At 43.0% G+C, this 22,573-nt stretch overlaps 1 protein-coding gene across 4 annotated transcripts in view; it reads left to right on the top strand.

Annotated features, from left to right (window-relative positions):
• Positions 1-22,573, top strand: part of AFF3 (ALF transcription elongation factor 3) — a 451,975-nt gene that overhangs the window by 376,723 nt on the left and 52,679 nt on the right. For all 4 annotated transcript variants that reach the window (XR_008318873.1, XM_053306211.1, XM_053306212.1 and 1 more), the window contains exons 10-11: positions 6,055-6,220; positions 14,377-15,420. Coding sequence is in view for 3 of the 4 variants with exons in the window: in XM_053306211.1 (XP_053162186.1) it covers positions 6,055-6,220; positions 14,377-15,420 (1,210 nt within the window). In the remaining variant the exon portion in view is untranslated. The remainder of the gene's footprint in view (positions 1-6,054; positions 6,221-14,376; positions 15,421-22,573) is intronic.

The raw sequence follows: 22,573 nt of genomic DNA, 5'->3' as shown, positions 1-22,573 counted from the left end.
TGAGCTCTTTATTAGTTAGTTGTGCTCAGCAAATATCACTCTGTAGATGCAGTATTTTAGCATAAATGTTGTATATTGTGAGAAGTACCTTAACCAGCTCCAGAACTCTCACTTTTTGCCACCATGTATTGCTAAAGGAGAAAAATATTCCCATTTCTTCAGGACTTTATAGAATGCCAGGAAAAGTGGCAGAAAACAAAAGTAATATTATGCTGTCATTGAGTACAGTCTACGGCATTATTATTATTATTATTATTATTATTATTATTATTATTATTATTATTATTTTGATTTCTATACTGCCCTTCCAAAAATGGCTCAGGGCGGTTTACACAGAGAAATAACAAATAAATAAGATTACTCCCTGTCCCCAAAGGGCTCACATTCTAAAACGAAACATAAGATAGACACCAGCAACAGTCACTGGAAGTACTGTGCTGGGGGTGGATAGGGCCAGTTACTCTCCCCCTGCTAAATAAAGAGAATCACCACGGTAAAAGGTGCCTCTTTGCCTGGCTAGAGCTTCCAGGTTTCCTGAAGACCAGGGTTCCTTTGCCTTTAGTGGCAATTTTGATACATGTAGCCAGTGCTGGCCTATGACATTTTGCTGCCTGAAACAGAGCACCAAATGGCACTCCCTCTCTTCCTCTCCGATCTCCTGTTAAAATCACACCCCCAGCTCTTTCTGTCTTTCAGTTCTCTCCCCACCTTCTTATGTTAGGAAGGGAAAAGCAAAAGCAAAGTCATGCCATTTCACCTTTCTTTCTCTGCTAGTCATCCATGGAGGAGGCGGGGCGGCCTCTGAAAACTGGCCTGCAGTCTGTCTCCTGAAGCAGCATGTTGCATGGTAGGGCCAGCCCTGCATGCAGCTCCTTGTAGAGGGCTGTTCATCTGCTGAAATCCCACCCCATACACACGCCTTTCTTAATTAAACTATTAAAAACCAGCTATTGAAATTGTGGGGAATTCTCTCTGGTAAGAGATACCCTTCTATTACAGCAGAGTGCACTGAAGCACAACACAGCGGAGTCTGCCTAGGCATGCGTGTATGCTGAGAGTAAAAGAAACTTGGAACCAGTTCATAGTTTCAAATCAATATAAGGAGGCTATTCACACAATTGCAGAAAATCGGGCTAGCCTCCGCTAGCCCGATTTTCTGCATTCGTGAGAAGCACTGGGCTCAGCTGCAAGCCCGGTGGTTCTCAAGTAGCCCGCCCCTAAAACCGGGTTTGTGGAGCGGTTTTTTTTATCGTGAATAGTGACGGCGGGGCTCCGTGCTGCGGCTACTCATGAGGAGACCCCCGGAGGGGAGGAAAAAACCACCTCCCGGCTCCAGGGGTCTCGCCAGCTCCCCATCCCATCGGCCCCCGCTCCCCCCAGCCCCGCCACGGAGCCGGCAATCATGTGAGCGGCTGATCCGGCCTCCCAGGGCTCCTGCCCTGCTCGTGTGTGGGGAGAGCGTGCTTAGCCCGCTCTCCCCACTCACTCTCCAAAACAGGGTCTCACTGATCGTGAGACTCAGCTCAAGGAGTCTTTATTGGTGAACTCCATTCTAGATAGGAAAGTGGAGAGATAGGATCTCTAATCTAGCTAGCTAGCTGGTTGCAGAGGGATGGTTTCTGCTCTCTGCACACATGGTGCAGGGAGAGAGGAGCGTGTGTGTTGCAAGGGAGAAGAACAAGGAAGAGAAGAGAGCAGGCAGGCAGGCAGTCCCTGAGAGTAGCAATCTACATATCAAAGGGATTGTGTCAGTGCAGTAGAACAGAGTCCTTCACTTCCAACAGAAATTAAGAGCATTCAACCAAAAGGAGTTTGGCAAGCATTTTGTTGAAGCAAAATGACATTTCTGTCATCCGACTTTCAGTGAAAGCAATTGGAAATTAAAGCCACTGTTTTAAACCAGGCTATGCTGTCATGAGAATTATCCTTGTACACCACAATGACATCATATGAAAAGGAAGAGGAGGCAGTACAGATATGTTCCACTGCAGAATGTTGGATGTGGGATATGCATGTGCATCTTAATGTAAATGTATTTTCTGTTTATCTCCTTCAAGGGTGGGGGCTGGTCAGCAGATTGACGATCTAGCAATTAAAATGAAAAAGCAGGTGCAGGGAGGAGGAGATGTACCCATGTTCCCTGATGCCAGAGAATGCAGTCTGCTATAGGTACTTTGTGCAAGGCTAATTGGCCAAACGTATTGGCTGCAGCAAATCAGTTGAACTCAGTGTGACTTTACGTCTGAGTAAACATGCATCGGATTGTACTGTAAGAGTTCTAAAGCTGTCCTTACGTTAGCCCAGTTATCTGATTATCACCTCCTGCCCCAGTGCAGCCTTTGATTCTTTGGTGAGCAAAGCTGATGAGGGGGGCTTTTCCATTTCAGTTAAGCCTGTAGATAACATTAATTTTTAAGAGGGTGCAAATATCATGAAGATGGTTAATGATACATTGTAAGTATCATTACAATGGAGAGGTTCATCTGCAGTTGCCACCAGCTCATCTGGTGGGTACTCAGGGATGGGCCTTCTCCATTGTTGCCTCGAGGCTTTGGAACACACTTCCTGCTGAAATAAGAGCCTCCCCATCTCTTACAACTTTTAAAAAGGCAGTCAAGATGCATTTGTTCACCCAGGCTTTTAATTAGATATTGTTTTAATTGTTTTTAATAGTTTTAATGTTTTCAATTTTAATAGTTGAAATGTTTTATTCTTTTTATTGGTTGTTTTTATTGTTTTGTTGTAAACTGCCCAGAGAACTTGCATTTGGGGCGTTATAAAAATGTGTTAAATAAATAAGTAAGTGAGACAGAAGTAAAACACAGAAAATAATAAAATCCTATGCAATTTGCAGGGGAAAGAAAAGAAAACTCCTACATTTGCTAGGAAATTAGATGAAATGCATTGATACTCTGTAGCCCATTTCAGACCTAATATAGAGCCTGGATTGAATCCTCGTTTGTGCTACATCCCCTAGCCTTGGTCATGTATGTTCCCCACCCTCCCCTTTGCACACAAGGAGGAATAGAACTTAGAACAAGCCAGGATCTCTTGGGACATCTCAACTGAGCAATCCTGGCTTAGTCTCGCTAGGGTTTCCAAACAAACCAGGTTCTAAACAGGGAATCCCAACTTCAGATCCTGTTTTATTTTGAAATTCTGGCTGGAATAATCCAGGAACAGCTGGATTAGACATCAGGAGAGATTCTGGCTTGTTCCATGTCAAGATTAAAAGTAAAATTTTCATCCCTCTCATGTGTGAAGGGGAGCCTAAGGCCAGGGGATGTTGTGCAAAAGCAAGATTCAATCCTGTCATGGTATTATGTCTGAATCGGGGCCTATGTTAGTTTAGAAATTAGATGCAGTGAACTAAAAAAGGGATTGAATTTGGACAAAGAGGTATTTACAGTCAAAACGTCGATTCAATTTTATGTAACATATTGAACAGGGGTGTAGGGAGCTGCCAGGAGACAAAGTCTGACTGATGGCTCCCCTGCCCCTTGGGTGTTCTTTTGCACCTGTAAAGTGTGTGCACACCCCAAGCCATGGCCCCTACATTTGACATCAGACACAAGGGGTGAGGCTGGTGTAGAGAACAGGACTGCCGTGCCACAGCCCCAGCATAGTTTCATTTCCCCTGTCAGTGGTTGGTAGAACTGCTGAAAGGGAGCTTCTTTCCCTGGAGTTCCCTTTCAGCAATTCCACCAACCACTGACAGGGAAAATGTACAAATGAAACTATGCCAGGGCTGTGACAGCCCCATTCTCTGCACTGGCCCTACCCTCTTGCATCTGACATCAGTTGCAGGGGAGGGACCAATGCCCAGAGGGGAGGGGAGAGTCCATCCCTCCCCAGCCAGTGTGAAATGCTGGCTGGAGAGGAGAGGGGCATGCCTTGCATTCCCAGCCAGTGAGCGCTTTGCTCACTAGCTGGGTGCAAGAAGGGGCAAGGAGGTACCCTGTGGGAAGCCTTGGGGGCCTGAGGGGCAGCCTTGGGGAGGCCCCAAAGCCTTGAGGCCTGGGGACAATTGTCCTGCCTTGCTCAACGGTCTCTACATCCCTGATGATGAAGTAAAATATGACTCACTACTAATAACCCTAACCCTCTCTGTCTGATTTGAGCAAGAACTTAACTGCATTTAGTTTGAAGAATTCCTCATCAGAAATGTATACAAAAATTGTATGTACTTGAGAAAAGAGTCATAAATACTAGCTACAACCAGAATGTATTGACTTGGAGGATAGGCATGAAGTTCTGGACATGTTTGGTTAGGTATGAGCTATAGCAAGAACATCAACGATTGAAAGCACATTGGCTTCCCGGTTAGCTTTTCTGAAATAAATGAGACAGGTAGATGTGTTTAGGATTGGTGTATGAGGGTCATAATGTTCTACAAATATTTGAAAGTTTTCAACACTCACCAGATAAAGATTTAGGAATGTGGCAATTGAATAACTCTGAGTATTGGAAAAGAATAAATATGGTAAATTCTGTGAAGGTACTAGTTCTAAATATTAGGGGTTTCTCCTGTCACTCATACGTAGTAAGCTATGGAATATTTTCCCCAGGGAAGTTGTAGAGACATATTTGTTTGAGTAATATTATGGGCTGTACTATAGAGAACACTCTTCAACTGCACAGGAAATCAATTGAAAAACACTTCCTTTCAAATACAGAGGCCTTTGCAGTGTAGTGTAGGATGTATTGCCTAGGCAGAGTCTGTGTTTGCTCCTTCTGGTATTCTAAATTTACTTTCAGATTTATTTATTTTTAAAAGCTTTGTGTATTGAAATTAGGGAGCTGTGGTGGCCCCTGCACGTCAGCAGGAAATATACTGTAGAAAGATCTCTGAGACTATTCTTAGTGAGTAGATAATAGCAGGCTCTGGCAGTCAAGCCTAGATTCCCTCTACTGTTCTGGAGGAAGGCTTAGGCCATTAGCTCACTACTGATGAACATTGCTCGTTTGCTCTAATGACATTATCTGCTTCTAACTGGCCCCTGCAAATTTTACAAGATCTGTAACCCTGTAAATACAAAGATGCTATAGATGTGGTTTGAGTTTGCATAAATATTCTTAATGTTTGCATATGCTCTAAGTTTGCATACACCTTTATGTTTGCATGCAAGTTTGCATAAATATTATTAAACTACAATTTAGCTTCAGCTTTTTCCTCATGATAAAGGCCTGCTTGCCATAAGCCTGTCCAGGCTTCCTAGGACCCTAGTCAAATGTATCAGTTTCTCCTCTCCTTGGCTGGCACTAAAGCAGCATATCTCATTATTTAATTTTGCACAGTAAGAGTTTCGGGATAGGCTTGACATGATGAGTATTTCATTCATATTATGAGCCCATTATTTGTGGGTTCCTCAAGCATTACTAGAAAACATATGCATTATTTCCTCTCTCCTTCTTTGCCAACTGACTGCTTCTTAACCCCAGCTAAGGTAACATTTAAAATTGCATGGCAGCTACAGTTTGAGGATGAGGCCATGCATACCTGCCAACATGTCCCTATTCCCCCATTCCAATGACATGTTGGCAGGTATGGACCATGTAGCTCAGTAGTAGAGTACATGCTTTGCATACAGAAGGTTCCAGGTTGAGCCCCTGGCGTATCCAGGTAAGGCCTAGAAAGACGCATGGAAAGCTGCTGCCAGTCAATGCAGACAGTTCTGACCTAGGTGGACTGACTCAGTGTAAGACAGCTTTATATTTCTGCACCTTATTTAAAGACTGCTACCATCATTAAACTCCAATCAGGACTGATTCTTTCCATGGGCCACTATTTACCAGCACATATCTTGCAAAAACATCATGTATTCACAAGCTTTGAGCCCTCTAGAACAATGGAATCCAATAATTAAACTTGTATGCTATTGTTGTGATTCTTTATCTTAAGATTTATTTATTTATTGCTCATCATGCCCTTTCTTTTTACATATGTTACTTTGATATGATATAATCCCTTAAGATTACACATCTACAAGGTAGAAATGTGCTTTGGTTTATGTTCTGGGTCTGTTTTCTCTCTCTCGCATGTGGGTCTGGCAGCACTGCTGGGCAGCCATCCAGTTGCAGAATCTCTGGGGTCTCCAGCAAGTGCTCAAGCAGCAGCAGTTCCAGTGAATCTGAGAGCAGTTCCGAATCTGACTCGGAAAGTGAAAGCAGTTCTACTGAGAGTGACTGCAACAAGCCCTCTCATTATTCCAGCCCAGAGGTAAGGAGTTCTGCTCTTTATGCCCTGGTACAAGAATGTGCACATGTTTAAGTAACTTTCACCTCAATCAAAACATAGAAATTAAAAAGTTAACTTCCAAATCAGTGGAATTTTCTTCCAAGTAATGCGATTAGGGTTAAGGCAGCTTTATGTGACATCTTGAAAGCTGAATTGCTTTGTATACAAAAGTGCCTTTAGGCACAGCTTGGCATTTTGGACAGCTAAGAGACTGCGATAAAATAAAGGTTTATATTAAAACATTATTTCCTGCCCTTCTACCCATTGGGAAAGGACTAAAATTAATAACTACAATATAGTCTAAACAATGAGACATAAAACAAACAAAACCCTTCAACATGTTTATCAAACCTCAGGGCATGATTGAGCACTTTGTGTATTCAGCAGGTCAGTGAAAATGCCTTTTACACTTGTCAAAGGCTGGCCATGATGGTGGTAGCAGTTGGGTCAGCCCACAGAGTCAATACCACATTGGTTCTAGATATGTGAGGTGATCAAGCCCAAGGGCAGTCAGGTGTCTTGGAGGAGACTGAAGGTGAACAGACTGAAAGCAGGCTTGTTGTCTGGCAGTACAAAGGGATGAGTGAGTAGCCTAAGCAGAAAATTGCCCAGACTGATGGAAGTTAGCTGAGCTAGGGGTCTTTCTAGCAGTGCCTGGCACCAGGTTGCTATCTAGTTTCATCTGATTCCCAGGCGAGGAAGAGTCTGGGTTGTGATACAGATATTGCAACTGGACTTGCCTATAGTTTCCTTCTTATATACAAGCTGTGGAGATGCAGAGAGCCAGTGCCTGATCTACAGGGATCTGTATAGGAGCAGATAATTGCTCTTCCTTCACATATTTTGCCCTTTCCTTTATTCCCATTTTCTTCTTCGCCCTATATCTATATTCTGTTGTAACTGCCATACTCTCTCCTCTCTCACATGGGTGGTCTCTTCCCAGAATGAATACCTAGCCACAGGAACCCACTCTTACTCTTTCTGCTTTCCTTTCCATATGGAGATTCAGCCTTCCCAAGTGAAGAGAAGGGCAATGTAGAGCAACTCAAAACTACCTTCACCTCTAAACAGGACATTCTCCTTTAGGCAGGGGAGAAGCCCTAGGTCAGGGGTGGGCAACTACAGTTCAACAACCACTGAAAAACCATAGTTGCCTATCCCTGCCCCAGGGTGAACGTGTAGTTTTGCCCCAGTCCTGCATTCTCCTTGGTTCTTCCTTTTGTTGCCTCCATGTCTTTACGACCCTTGTTTCCTCATGCCCCTGCTTTTCAGGCCACTGCTTACATTGTTCCACTTCTTGTCTCTTAACCAACTCTTGTAATATTCCTCTTTTACTCTCCTACAGTATATTTGGCTCCTCCTGACTTTTTTCTGCCTCTTCCTCCTTCTTGCTTCAGTTTCCTGCCTTCTCTGTCCCTTTCCTCAGGCTTCATTCTCCACTTCCCCTTCCTCCCTGTGCCTCTTTTTCAGACTATTGTCTTTCTGCCGTCTCCTTGCCTCTGGGCTCTTTGTCCCGTGGCTTCCCTGTTTCACAGGCTTCTTCCCTCCCTGCTCCTGCATGAGGTTTTGATTCTATCCAGGTTTTTCTCACAGAAGCTAGGCTGCAAAATGTTGAGTTTTCCAGCAATTGAAAAGTTCGCTCAGCCAATTGATGTCAGAGGCTTTATCACCACAAGCTATCTTTTTATCTATCTGCCTATAATGCCCCATTCAAAGCCTCTGCGCGGTGCACAACAGGTAAAATACTACAACAAACAGCATTTTAAAAAAACAATATAAAAACAAATCTAAAACAGTTCTGAGCCGTTTAAAACCAATTAAAATACTTTAAAACAATTTAAAAACTTTGGAAGGACAGGCCAAACAAGTAAGTCTTTAGGGCTCTCTTGAAGGCCAACAATGAGCCCAGACTACAGATATCTGCTGGGAGTGCATTCCATAGGCCAGGAGCAGCTACAGAGAAGGCTCAGCTCCGAATCACCACCAATCACTGGTGGTAACTGGAGATGGACCTCTCCGAATGACCTTAACATGTGATGGGGATCATACAGAAGAAGGCGCACTCTAAGGTAGCCGAGACCTAAGCCGGTTAGGGCTTTAAAGGTAATAACCAGCACTTTGTATTTTGTCCAGAAACATATTGGCAGCCAATCATGGGCGTAGCCACAATTGTGTGAACAGGTTCAAAGATCCCAGGCCGCCAATGAAAAGGGCCACTGAAGCCCTGTGGCTCGGGTTCTGGAGGAGCAAATAGTGAACTCCCCACTCTCATGCCCGGGCTGCTGAGAACCCGGGCAAACTTTCTGTTTGTTATTTCAGCCAGTGCTGGCTGCCTGATAGGACGTTTTCCCCTTTCTCTCCCTCCAGAGAGGAAGAGAAAGGGGGAAACATCCTATCAGGCAGCTAGCACTGCCTGAAATGACAAGCTGAGAGCTCGCTCGGGCTCTCAGCAGCCTAGGACATGCCCCCTTTGCGCATGATGTCACTCACAAAGGGGGGGGTGGCCCAGGCTGCCGAGAGCCCAAGTGAGCTCTCGGCTTGTTATTTCAGGCAGCGCTCGCTGCCTGATAGGATGTTTGGGATGTTTCAGCGCTGCCTGAAATAACGGAGAGTTTGCCCGGGCTCTCAGCAGCCCAGGCAGGAGGAGAGAGTTTGCTCTGGGCTTCTCTGAAGCCCACACCACGTCCCTGTATGTGTGACATCATGCACATGGGTGTAACTTGATGGAGCCAGTGAGCAGGGTCGGACCCAGGACACCATTTGGCTGGCTGCACAGCTGCAGCCAATGCAACTGTTTGAGAACAGGCATAATCATAATCACAGAGCCAATGTGGTGTAGTGGTTAGAGTGCTGTACTAGGACCAGAAAGACCTGAGTTCAAATCCCCATTCAGCCATGAGACTTGCTGGGTGACTCTGGGCCAGTCACTTCTCTCTCAGCCTAACCTACTTCACAGGGTTGTTGTGAGGAAGAACTTAAGTATGTAGTACACCGCTCTGGGCTCCTTGGAGGAAGAGCAGGATATAAAATGTAAAAATAAATAATAAATAAATAATATGGTATCTCCGGGTTACCTCAGAGACCAGTCTGGCTGCTGCATTTTGAACTAACTGAAGTTTCCGAACTATGTACAAAGGCTGCCCCACACAGAGTGCATTGCAATAGTCAAGCCTGGAGGTTACCAGCTAATGCACCACTGTTTTGAGATTGTGTTCTCTTCAAGGAATGGGAGCAGCTGGCGAATCAGCCGAATCTGATGGAAAGCGTTCCTGGCCACAGCCTACACCTGGGATACCAGAGTGAGGCCTGGATCCAAGAGCACTCCCAAGTGACGTACTTGTTCATTCTGGGGGAATGTAACCCTATCCAAGACAGTGAGATCAACCTCAAATTCTGATCCCCCACAATGAACACCTTCGTCTTGCTTGGATTCAGCTTCAATTTGTTGTTTCTCATCGAGCCCATTACTGCCTATATGCAGGCATTTAGGGAATTAATGTAATTTCATGTTGATGAGATGATGATGATGATGATGATAAGAAAAAATAGATTTGGGTGTCATCAGCGTACTGGTAACACCCTGCACCAAATCTCCTGATGACCTCACCCAGTGGTTTCATGTAGATGTTAAAAAGCATTGGTGACAAAATGGAGCCCTGAGGGACTCCATATAATAGCTCCCATTATGTGAATAATATATGAGTTACTACAAGCATATCGCATGCCCCAAAGAAAAAAATAGTTACCTCTATATATTGCCTGTCTTGTGCAGGTGAAGTAATATACTATCACCCCATGGCTGTCAGGGCTGTCAAATGCCTCTCCAATTCTTGGCCACCTGTGTGTGTATGTCTGTTGTACAGCCCCATATACCTGTCAGAAATGTACTGAGGCCTTTCACACAGTCATGCCGGTGGGCTGGGGGGAAGGCGGTGTTAAGCTTGCCTTCCCCGCAGACGATCCCGTACTGGCCCCAGTCACCCCACCACACACACAATTGCCAGTGCTATGTGCACGGTGCATTGGGGGATTCCCCTGGGGGTTGGGTGCTCTAGGTGTGGATTGCAAGCAACCCCACCACACACACAATCCCAGAGCCTGGATTAATGGCGCATTCGCTCCACTAACCCTGGCTAAAAGCCAGGCTTGAAAGTTAGGTTTGGCACCGCGGCAGCGCTGGGATCCACATGGATCCCAGCAGTTCTCACAGGCAGTCAAGCCCAGGCTTGGCTGTTTGTGAGAACAGCCTCACTGTATGGTTGCACAATAAGAAGTGCTGCCTTTCTGCTCCCTATGAATTAAAAAAAATATTGGAATGCAGATATGTAAGATAGGTAATGATGTGCTCTGCACAGAAAAGCAACAGAATACCAGAAATGACATAGCCTCGTTATTATTTATTTTTCTATGGAAACTGCTTTGAGAACTTTGGTTGAAGAGCGGTGCTGTATATAAATACGGTATTTGTTGTAGTAGTATAAAGCATCCAAACATACTTGGTGAGGATGGATCTATAAACAGAAACAATTAACTGTAATGTGAATTCCTAATATATCTGCAGCTTCTAAACATTTCCACTGCACATATAAGAATACTTCCATTGGAGAGTGCTTTACATGGGTACTTTCCAGATTAACCCCTACAACAGTGTCACTACATATCTGCTAAGTGTGAACATAAGAACAGCCCTGCTGGATCAGGCCCAAGGCCCATCTAGTCCAGCATACTGTTTCGCACAGTAGCCCACCAGATGCTCTGGAAGCCACAGGCAATAGTTGAGCGCATGTCCTCTCTCCTGCTGTTACTCCCCTGCAACTGGTACTCAGAGGCATCCTGCCTTGGAGGCTGGAGGTGGGCTTTAGCCCTCCAACTAGTAGCCGGCGATAGACCTCTTCTCCACGAAGTTATCCAAACCCCTCTTAAATCCATCCAGGTTGTTGACTGTCACCACATCTCATGGCAGAGAATTCCACAAGTTGATTATGCGTTATATGAAAAAGTACTTCCATTTGTTGGTCCTAGATTTCCTGCCAATTAATTTCATGAGATGACCCCTGGTTCTAGTGTTATGTGAGAGGGATAAGAATTTCTCTCTCTATACATTTTCACCACACCATGCATGATTTTATAGACCTCTATCATGTCTCCCTGCAGTCGTCTTTTTTCTAAACTAAAAAGCCCCAAGTGTTGTAGCCTTTCCTCATAAAAAAGGTGCTCTAGGCCGCTGATCATCGTGGTTGCCCTCTTCTGCACCTTTTCCAGTTCTACAGTGTCCTTTTTTAGATGTGGTGACCAGAATTGTACGCAGTACTCCAGGTGTGGCTGCACCATAGTTTTGTATAAGGGCATTATAATATTAGCAGTTTTATTTTTAATCCCCTTCCTAAGGATCCCTAACATGGAATGGGTCTTTTTCACAGCTGCCGCACATTGAGTCAACACTTTCAACAAGCTGTCCACCACGACCCCAAGATCCCTCTCCTGGTCAGTCACCGGCAGCTCAGATCCCATCAGCTTATACTTGAAGTTGGGGGTTTTCGTCCCAATGTGCATCACTTTACACTTGCCAACATTGAACCGCATTTGCCACTTTGTCGCCCACTAACCCAGTTTGGAGAGATCCTTATGGAGCTCCTCACAATCAGTTTTGGATTTCACTACCTAAAAGAGTTTGGCATCATCTGCAAATCTTGCCACCTCACTGCTTACCCCTGCTTCTAGATCATTTATGAATAAATTAAAAAGTACTGGGCCCAGTACAGATCCCTGGGGCTTCTTCTTACTTCCCTCTATTGTGAAAACTCTCCATTTATACTGTAAGAGAATCGAGATGCCCCAAACTCCCCTGCAATTAGGAAGAGATAGGGACCTCAAAAACCCTCACATTAAAGAGAACTATGGGTTATTTCCAATGGTCTTGGCTGTCAAGACTCTCAAGATCCGAGAAAACACAAGGAAAATGAAGGGGTAAGAATTAATCAAAAGCTTTATTTCTCACCAGATTTTCAGTCAAATCTCAGCATACAGCAAAACAATTCTCCCTTCTCCAAAAGCAATCAGGCAATTAAACTAACAGTTTTAAAAGATTGTCAAAACCTGTGGTCACAGTTTCCTTTGCACTTTACCAAAGCCTTCGTGCTTCCTCTTTCCCCCCTCTCTCCCCTCATAATCTCATAATGAATGCCACCTCCAGAGACATGGCATTTAACCCTGCCCCTGCGGTCCCTTTCCGCCCAAAATTGTCCCAAGTTCTCTCTTTCGAAGACATCCATGACGTTCGGGAACGAAGAAGTAAGAAGAGGACAGTTCTTCTTCAATACCTACCCTCTGTTTCTTTTCTTTCAACCAGTTAGCAATCCACACATGTACTTGTCCCCTTATCCCATGACCGCTAAGTTTCCTCAGTAGTCTTTGATGAGTAACTTTGTCAAAAGCTTTTTGGAAGTCCAGGTATACTATGTCAACTGTATCACCTTGATCCACACACTTGTTGACGCTCTCAAAGAATGCCAAAAGGTTGGTGAGGCAAGATTTACCTTTGCAGAAGCCATGCTGGTTCACTCCCAGCAGGGCCTGTTCTTCTATGTGCTTTACAATTTTATCCTTGATGATGTTTTCCATCAATTTGCCTGGAACGGACATTAAGCTAACCGGACTGTAATTTCCCGGATCACCCCTGGATCCTTTTTTGAAAATCGGTGTTACATTTGCTACTTTCCAGTCCTCTGGTACAGAGCCCAATTGTAGGGATAAGTTATATATTTTAGCAAGGAGGTTGGCAATTTATTTCACATTTGAGTTCTTTGAGGACTCTTGGATGGATGCCATCCGGCCCTGGTGATTTGTTAGTTTTCAGTTTTTCCAGACTGTTTAGAACATCATCTCTTGTCACTTCTATCTAACTCAGTTCTTTAGCCTCCATCCCTGAAAAGCCTGGTTCAGGAACAGGTATATGTTCAGTATCCTCTGTGGTGAAGACTGACGCAAAGAACTCATTCAGTTTCTCTGCAACCTCCATATCCACCTTAATAATCCCTTTCACTCCCTCATTGTCTAATGGTCCAACCGCCTCCCTGGCAGGTTTCCTGCTTCCGATGTATTTAAAGAAGTTTTTGTTATTCCTCTTGATACTTTTGGCTAAATGTTCCTCAAACTCTCTTATTGTCACTTTGCATTTCTTTTGCCAGAGTTTGTGTTCTTTTCTATTCTCTTCATTTGGACAGGCCTTCCAATTTCGGAAGGAAGTCTTCTTCTGTACTTCCTGTGTTTTGACACCACAGTCCCTACACTGTCAGCTGAGTGCTGTTCACATTTCTGATGCCTTGTTTAAGATTTCATCACTGCAATTTAATCCTATAACGTTGTATGTCCTTTGCAAAAAAGTAGCTGTATTTTCTGTTGTAGATCCTGGGGATTGTTCTCAGTTTGATCCTGCCAAGCGGAAGCATTTTACCACAGTTGTAGTGGGTAATCTGGAAAGTGCCCAGTACCCTGTTTTGCCTCTGAATAAGATAGAAGAGTAACCTCTGTTGAACACTGGGTGTATTGCAGCCTCCAAATGGATTTGTTCCTAATTCATCTGTTTGTAGCAGGAGAATATTATCAATATTTATTATTATAATAACACACTATTAAAAAGTTTAGTTAAATGTACAGTTAACATTGCCTCTGTTCTTTTGTGCTTGCCCTTTTCTTTTTCTTGACTCTCCTATTAAAATAGGAGTCCTAGTCAGTTCAGGACAAATTCTTGGAAGATAGTTCTCTCACTGGTTAGTGCAAAGAAAGCTAAATCAAACCTCCATGTACAAAGGCTGTATATCTCTGATTAAAGGAGCTTGTGAATGCCAGGGGCATCTGGCTATCTGCTACTGGAAATGGAATGATGGACTTTTCACTGATCCAGTAAGGTCAGTCTTGAGAGCTGAAATTCTCAAATGGTTTTCTCATTGGCTGGTAATATATTACTATAGAAAAATGTATGATAATCATAGAATATGCCAGTTGTTGTTTTTTTAAAAATACCTCTTTGTTTTGTCTGCTGACTATGCAAAGATCTTACAATTCCTAAAAACAGCATTATACAGTCTCTATAAGGTAAAACATTATAACATGAGATTTTAAAAATGTTTTTTTCCTAGCCAGAGCAGCCATCGTCAAACAAGTGGCAATTGGATAAATGGTTAAATAAGGTTAATCCTCAGAAAGCACCTATTTTGAACCAAAACAATAACCATGGACTGGAGACCTTTCAGTATTACAGCAAGGTAAAAGATGAAGGGAAAGACTGTGAAAGTACACTTGTGGCTTGCCAAATAGATCTCAAAGATAAAGAGGTTAAGCATTCCAACAAAGAGGAGCCAAGGCCTAGAACAGCTAATAAAGCCCCAGGGCATAAAGGTGGCAAGCAAAAATCACCTCCTTCAGCTGCTGCAGTTTCTGTAGACAGTGGCCCTCAGAGAAGGACATCATGTAAAAAACAGCCAAGAAGGACAGAGAGGACCTCTGGTGGTGATAACTTAAACAGCCTTGTAGTGGATGATCTTGTCTTGAACCAAGTTCTTTTGGAAAATAGCATATGTGAACAACCTAAAACCAGGCCTTGTAACAGCAAAGTTGAGCACAGAAAGGAACCACGATGTGTTACTGCCTTTGAAAAGAGACGTACAAGAGGAACTGGTAAAACGGCACCCAAATCCAAGGAATTTATTGAGACAGAATCTTCATCTTCATCTTCAGCATCTTCAGATTCAGATTCCCAGTCTGAACGAGAGGAATATTCTCTACTCAAATCTCAAATTGTGGCCTCAACTACAGTTGCAAATGAGCAGAAACTGAAGGACTCTGGGAGTAATAATACCAGCAAAGCAAACACCAGCTGTAGTGCCTTTGGTTCAGTTAACACCAGGACTAGTAACGATATAGCAAAGGAACTGGAGGAGCAGTTTTACACATTGGTTCCTTTTGGTAGGAATGAGCTCCTGTCTCCTCTGAAAGACACAGATGAAGTAAAAACACTTTGGGTCAAAATCGATTTGACTCTTTTGTCCAGAATCCCACAGCATTTACCTGAGGAGCCACTGGTAATGAACACTGGAATTAAAGAAGCAGTCAGTATGCAGCATAACATTGTGACTGACCTGCCTGCTGAAAAGGCTACCCCAAAATCTAGACGGAAACGCAAGGTAGGCTTTGTAGATTTGCTTTTAAATGTAAAGGGGAGAAAGGGAAAATTCTTGATTAGCACCTATTGCATATATACTGTCTGTGTATGTGAGCTTATCTTTGGTGGTTATAATGTTTCTGTAACTTCCCTCTAACATTTAAAGTCTGGCATATTTTAGAAAAAGCCAGAAAAAGATAATTAAGAGCTTTGGAAGCCTATAAGGACTTTAAAATCTTTTTAAAGGTATTGTAAAGGGCCTATATTTCTCTGCAGTGTGCCATTAGTTTCCCATTTGACTCTGAAGATATAGTGCCAATTTTACTAAAGATCTAATAAGGGCCACTTCACACATTACCAAGTCACTTCTATGTAGGTTTTTTCAGCGAGCCTGTAAATTATCACACACTATAAATTACAGTGTGTGGTAAGAAGACTGAATGTGAGTTCCTTATGGCAGAACCATTTTATGGGGTCAACACACGTTATGGCTTACATACTGATTTCCCATGGAATCTATATATTCATGTATATTATTAGTACATCTGTGAAATAATTTGGTATTGTCATTCAAATATGAGAAGCAGAACATTGTCATTTTATGGGAAGAAAATACTTCTCTACCACAGAAATGTTGTAGGAATAATAATGTCCTTTATAGTAATAATTCCCATGATTGCCTGTCTTCCTAATTTTTTTACCTCAGTGGCAGTTGGTACTGTTACTGCTTGTCAAGCAGGCAATTCTTAGGAAAGTAATATCTGTGTAGTATTATACTGGCCTTTTACCCAATGCCAGAGAGCACTTTGGAAAGTCATTAATGTGCACTTCATCTAAGAGCTCAGGAAGAGAAATAAACATTGCTGTGAGAGAAAGCAGCACTACATAATTGCATCAGGGAGTAAGAAAACTCTGGGCATGGACCGCCTTATCATACTGGGGCCTATGTGTTGTGTGTGAGGGGTCTTTAAACAGAGTTTTTGTAATGCATAGGAAGATAGGAAGCTGTCTTCTACCAAGTCAGACTCTTGGTCCCTCTAGCTCAGTATTGTCTACACAGACTGGCAGTGGCTTCTCCAAGGTTGCAGGCAGGAGTCATTCTCAGCCCTATCTTGGAGATGCCAGCGAAAGCTGGTCTTGTGGTAGCAGGTATGGATTGTCCCCTTTGCTTAGCAGGGGTTGCATTTACATGTGAGCACTGTAAGATATTCCCCTTAGGGGATGGGGCCACTCTGGGAAGAGCATCTGCATGCTTGCATGCAGAAGGTTCCAAGTTCCCTCCCTGGCATCTCCAAGATAGGGCTGAGAGAGATTCCTGCCTGCAATCTTGGAGAAGACACTGCTGTAAGCTCTGATATTACAAAAAATGTAGCAAATTTTTTTAATATTGCCATTAGGTTAAGGTCTCAATTAAGTGCTTAACTGTGGGAGCTGTTTATGCTTTTTAAACTATTTTTTTATGAATGACTATTTTGTTTTATTGTGTTTTAGTATTGTTGTATTGGATATGTTTGTTATTTCTATTTCTGCTGGCCAATGGCTGTAATAAAATTGATGATGATGAGAAGACACTGCCAGTCTGTGTAGACAATACTGAGCTAGATGGACCAATGGTCTGACTCAGTAGAAGGCAGCTTCCTATGACCACTGTAGAGCACAAACGTAGAATGAACACAAGATTGAGGGCTTTAGCTGAGAATATATACCTGAAGCCAAATAATCAGACAGTATAAGGATTCTTGTACATTTTATGAAAATATAAAGGGAGGATTGCCAACCTTCCTGGACTGACCTGGAAACTCTAGGAATGGGCATCAATCTTCAGGTCAATTCTGAAACAATCCTGAAGATTTTAATTGCTTAATATTGTTAAAATATTGGGGTCAGCGTTCAGTCAGAGTTGGCAGCCCTAAATAAAAATATTTCTAGAAATGAAATGGCTATTTTTCTTCCTTTAAAAAAAAAAAAAAATCTCTGACAGCAGCTGCTGCTGTTCCTACACTTTACTCTCTCAACTGCAGAATGCCATGAAGAACAAGGAAAGAATAACTGATATGACTATTTCTTTGTTCCCTTTGGCAAGAAAAAAGTGAGAAGCTGCCATACAGCTTAATGAGCAGTGGCGGTTCTCTCCTTCTCGGAGTGTAATACAGGGTTGCACAAGGGCTGGGAGGATGCTGATTAGCCATGGTGCCTGTAATAGCGGTTGTAAGAATTAAGTAGTGTGCTTGTGGTTCCTCTGCTTCAAATGGAAAATGTGTAGAAATAGTAATAAGTTTTAGTGGTTATAACCACTGGTCGTAACAGAACAGAACATAAGAGGAAAATATTAAAACAGAATACAACGTACCATAAAATTACATCAGCAGATATAAAATATTAGTTAAGCTAAAACCCACGCTACAATTTAGAACAAGGCATAATAGATGCAAATAAAAGAGCACAAAAGATGCTGCTTCTCCATTTAAATGATGACAACTTTACAAAACAAAGTACCTGTGTGCATGTGTGTGTGGAATTGCAATATTTTTGTCCTTGTTCTAAAGTCATTTTAAGCGCCAAAAAGCTAAATTTATTCCATTTATTCTCCCATTTCTTAGATGAGGGAAACAACCATTTACAATAGAATATAATTGGTTTCTTGCCCTCTCTTCCCCCACCAACTGCTGCACCCTCCCCGCCCTGCCAATCTAAGCCCTTCCCTGGCTGGCCCAGGTCCCTTTCTTCTCTCCCTGGGGAGACTCTGGCAAAGAGCCATGGGTGGGAGCTGAGGCAGCAAAGCAGCGAGAGTTTGTGTGACTCCTCAGACCCAAAGGAAGAGTTCTCCCATCCTAATGTGCCCTCTTGGAAACTCCTTGCAGAAGCCATTTGAGCATGTGCAGTGGCCATTTTGTTTTTGGCAGACATTTAAATTAATTTTAAAACGTAGCGCCCCCCTTCAAGTGGCGTCCAGGGCATGTGCCCTGCCTGTCCCACCCTAGATACGTCCCTGCAGCTGACTTTTCTGGGGTTCAATTGCTTGATAAGGAGGAGACCCAGACATTGGCATGGCTTGCAACTGGCGGATATTGGAAATGCTCAAGGCAGGCTGGCAAGGACTGCAGGCAATTCTCTAGGCATCATTCAGTGAGTTGCAAAATGTCTGGAAATGACAGTGAAAATGGCAAAGTTCGGGGTGGCGGGCCGGCGGCATTGGCTAGATTTGGGTCCAAATTGAATCACGCTCGATTAGGTTTGAATCAATTTGAGATTTGGATTCCTCCTATTAATTTCCCCAGATTCCCAGCTTTCATTTTTTAAAAATCCTAAGCTTTAGCCCTTGTAGAAGTGGAGTTATGGAGCAAAATGTGTGGTCACTATTTTTCAAGTGTTTGGATTATTTAGTGTATAATAACTTTCCCTCAATGAATCCCTATGAGGATTAATTGCACACCTTTATTTCTTCTGTACATTTTGACTGTCATTGGATAGTGCCAACTGTCAACTGCCATGTGCCAACTACACCCCCATCTTCACCTGCAAGGCAGTGGGGTACTCATTTTATTTTTTAGGAATAGTGAAGTGTTTAGACTCTTTGGTGTCTAATAACCTTTCTTCATAATGAATCCCTATGAGGATTCATTACACACCAAAGAGTCTACACACCTCAAATATAACACACCTCAGTCAAATATAAACTGAGTATCCAGTCGCTTGCGGGTTGGCAGGTAGTTGGAACATGCGATGCCACTAATTCCCCACTTGCAAAGCAGTGGGGTCAAAATGAACAGAAAAAATGAAGGTGTATAATGAAGACACAAAAGAATTTAAACACTTCAAAAATTCCTAAAAAAATAACTGAGTACCCAGGTGTGTGGAGTGGTGTGGGATGTAGTTGGCATATGGCAGTTGACAGTTGCTCCATAACTCCACTTCTACAAGGACTGGAGCTTAGCTTTTTTTTTAAAATGAAAGCTGGGGATCCATGTTAGGGTTAGGATAGGGTGACCTCAAATCCCCATTATTTCCCATGGTGGAAATATACAAAATCAGTAAAAACTACAAAAAAATAATCAAAAATCAACCAATTGCCCTACTTCCTTGAAATTTGGGTGGTAGGTGGCACCCATGGGGACCTACCCACCATCCAAATTTATTTTTCTTATTTTTTATTTTATTTATTGAATTTATATACTGCCTAATATTAAAATATCTAGGCAGTGTACAGAATTAAAACATAATATAAAATATAAAACATTTAAAATTAATAAAAAGATAAAAATCATAATTGATAAAAACACATTAAAATTTTAAAATTTGCTCTCAGTTGAAAGCCTGGAGAAATAGGTACATCTTCAGTGTCCTCCTAAAAACAGAGAAGGAGATGCTCTTATTTCAGCAGGGAGTGAGTTCCAAAGCCCTGGCACAGCCACAGAAAATGCCCGGTCCCAAGTTGCCACCAAATGAGTTGGCGGCAACCATAACTGTGGACCTCTCTAGATGATCTTAATAGGCAACAGGGTTCACAACAGAGAAGGCGCTATCTTAAGTGCCCTGGACCTAAGCCATTAAGGGCTTTATAGGTAATAACCAGTACTTTGTATTTCGTTTGGAAACATATCGGTAGCCAGTGTAGTTCTTTTAGAATCGGTGTTATATGGTCCCTTTGGGTAAACCCAGAGACCAATCTGGCTGCCACATTCGGAACCTATTGTGGTTTCCGAACTACGTACAAAGGCAGCTCCACATAGAGTGAATTACAGTAGTCAAGCCTAGAGGTTACCAGCAGATGTACCCCAGTTTTAAGGTCATTTGTCTCCAGAAATGGACATATCTGGTGTATCAGCCGAAGCTGAGAAAAAGCACTCCTGGCCACAGCCTCAACCTGAGAAACCAGGAAGAGTTTGGGATCCAGAAGCACTCCCAGACTACAAACCTGATCTTTTAGGGGGAGTGTAACCCCTTCCAGAAGAGGCAGATCTAAACCACCTCTCAGATCCCAGACCCCTACAGACAGTACCTCTTCCTGCAAATCTGGTGCCCCAGGACCTTTATAAGTGGCCCAAATCAGTCCAAATCTGAAATGAATCAAATCATTTTGAGTGGGGTGATTCAGGGGGACTGATTTGGACACAAAACAAATCAGGGGTGATTCAATTCGGGCACAAATTGAATCAAAAAAATTTATTCGTACCCATCCCTAGCTTCGGATTTATTTATTTTTTAAGTAAGGGGTGGCCTCACAGTGGGTGTGGGGGCTTGTGGCAGCGGGGGCTTCACAACGGGAGCCCCCTAAAGCCCTTGAGGTCCAGGCTCCAAAATGACCTAGGTGAGTCACTGTTCAAAGGTAGGGACATATGGAAGGAAACACTCAGATATTTAAAAGAGGAGCATTGCTCTATCCATTGGGAATTAATTGGCCACCTGTGTTTGATATTACAGGTGAAATTCGGAAAATTAGAATATCGTGCAAAAGTCCATTAATTTCAGTAATGCATATTAAAAGGTGAAACTGATATATGAGACAGACGCATTACATGCAAAGCGAGATAAGTCAAGCCTTAATTTGTTATAATTGTGATGATCATGGCGTACAGCTCATGAAAACCCCAAATCCACAATCCCAGAAAATTAGAATATTACATGGAACCAAGAAGACAAGGATTGTAGAATAGAACAATATCAGACCTCTGAAAAGTATAAGCATGCATATGTATTCAGTACTTGGTTTGGGCCCCTTTTGCAGCAATTACTGCCTCAATGCGGCGTGGCATGGATGCTATCAGCCTGTGGCACTGCTGAGGTGTTATGGAAGACCAGGATGCTTCATTAGCAGCCTTTAGCTCTTCTGCATTGTTTGGTCTCATGTCTCTCATCCTTCTCTCGGCAATGCCCCATAGATTCTCTATGGGGTCAGGTCAGGCGAGTTTGCTGGCCAATCAAGCACAGTACACTGTATACTTTTCAGAGGTCCGATATTGTTCTATTCTACAATCCTTGTCTTCTTGGTTCCATATAATATTCTAATTTTCTGGGATTGTGGGTTTGGGGTTCTCATGAGCTGTACGCCATGATCATCACAATGATAACAAATTAAGGCTTGACTTATCTCGCTTTGCATGTAATGCGTCTGTCTCATATATCAGTTTCACCTTTTAATTTGCATTACTGAAATTAATGGACTTTTGCACGATATTCTAATTTTCTGAGTTTCACCTGTACTACTGCCAAAAACTACTACCTTTGTTTTGTTTTATCGTAGTTAATCCTCAATTTCTCCCTTTCACAATAATTGGCCAATCTTGCCAACATTCTTCTAAGTTCAATCTCAGCACAGGAAATATATCTACCCTCTTTTGAAGCCATTCTCCAACTGTTGTTGGAGTACAGGAGTACAACTTCCATCATCCTCAGCTGCAATGTAGAGCCTCAGGTTTGCCACCTTTGTCTAGAGGTTAGAAAGTCACCCCCATGCCCACTTCCTATGGCATGAGATATGATCATTACAGGGGATAAGATGTTTAGTAGTCAGTGGTTCCTGGTTTTGGGTGGCTCTTGGTACCCTCATTGCCCCCCTTCTCTACTGCTGCCCATTATGCGACTGCCAATCATACACAGTTACATTGTGCGACTGCTGCTCAAACACTTACCTTTTCTCTGTGGGCCCAATCCACTCCACCACCCAGAGGGAGGAGGGCAAGGCGAGTGGCTTTTTCTTCTCTCTCTTGTCACTGACTGCATGCCTAGAGATGGCAGAGAAAGCAAAGAGCAGCTTTCTCAATTTCTTTGAGAAATTGACAGTGTCAATTGACAGGGGGTTGACAGTGGGCCCATTGCTAGGGTGTGGGCCTCAGTAGGTGCCCAGCAATGCTGATCCCTGACACCAACCCTGTCACTAGTTTAGAAGATCTTTTAACAAGATTTAAAACTCTGTGGAAAAATAGAAAAGAAGCACAACGAGTGGGACCAAGATTTGAGAGATATATGTAGGAAGACAGTAATGAGCAGAAATTAAGTAAAGTGTGCCATCAAGTCGATTTCAACTCCTGGCGACCACAGAGCCCTGTGGTTTTCTTTGGTAGAATACAGGAGGGGGTTACCATTGCCATCTCCCATGCAGTATGAGATGATGCCTTTTAGCATCTTTCTATATTGCTGCTGCCCGATATAGGTGTTTCCCATAGTCTGAGAAACAT

This window comes from Hemicordylus capensis, chromosome 3 (genome assembly GCF_027244095.1).
Source record: "Hemicordylus capensis ecotype Gifberg chromosome 3, rHemCap1.1.pri, whole genome shotgun sequence".
NCBI lineage: Eukaryota > Metazoa > Chordata > Lepidosauria > Squamata > Cordylidae > Hemicordylus > Hemicordylus capensis.
Note: the sequence above shows the minus strand (reverse complement) of the source record. Positions and strands in the feature narration are given on the sequence as shown.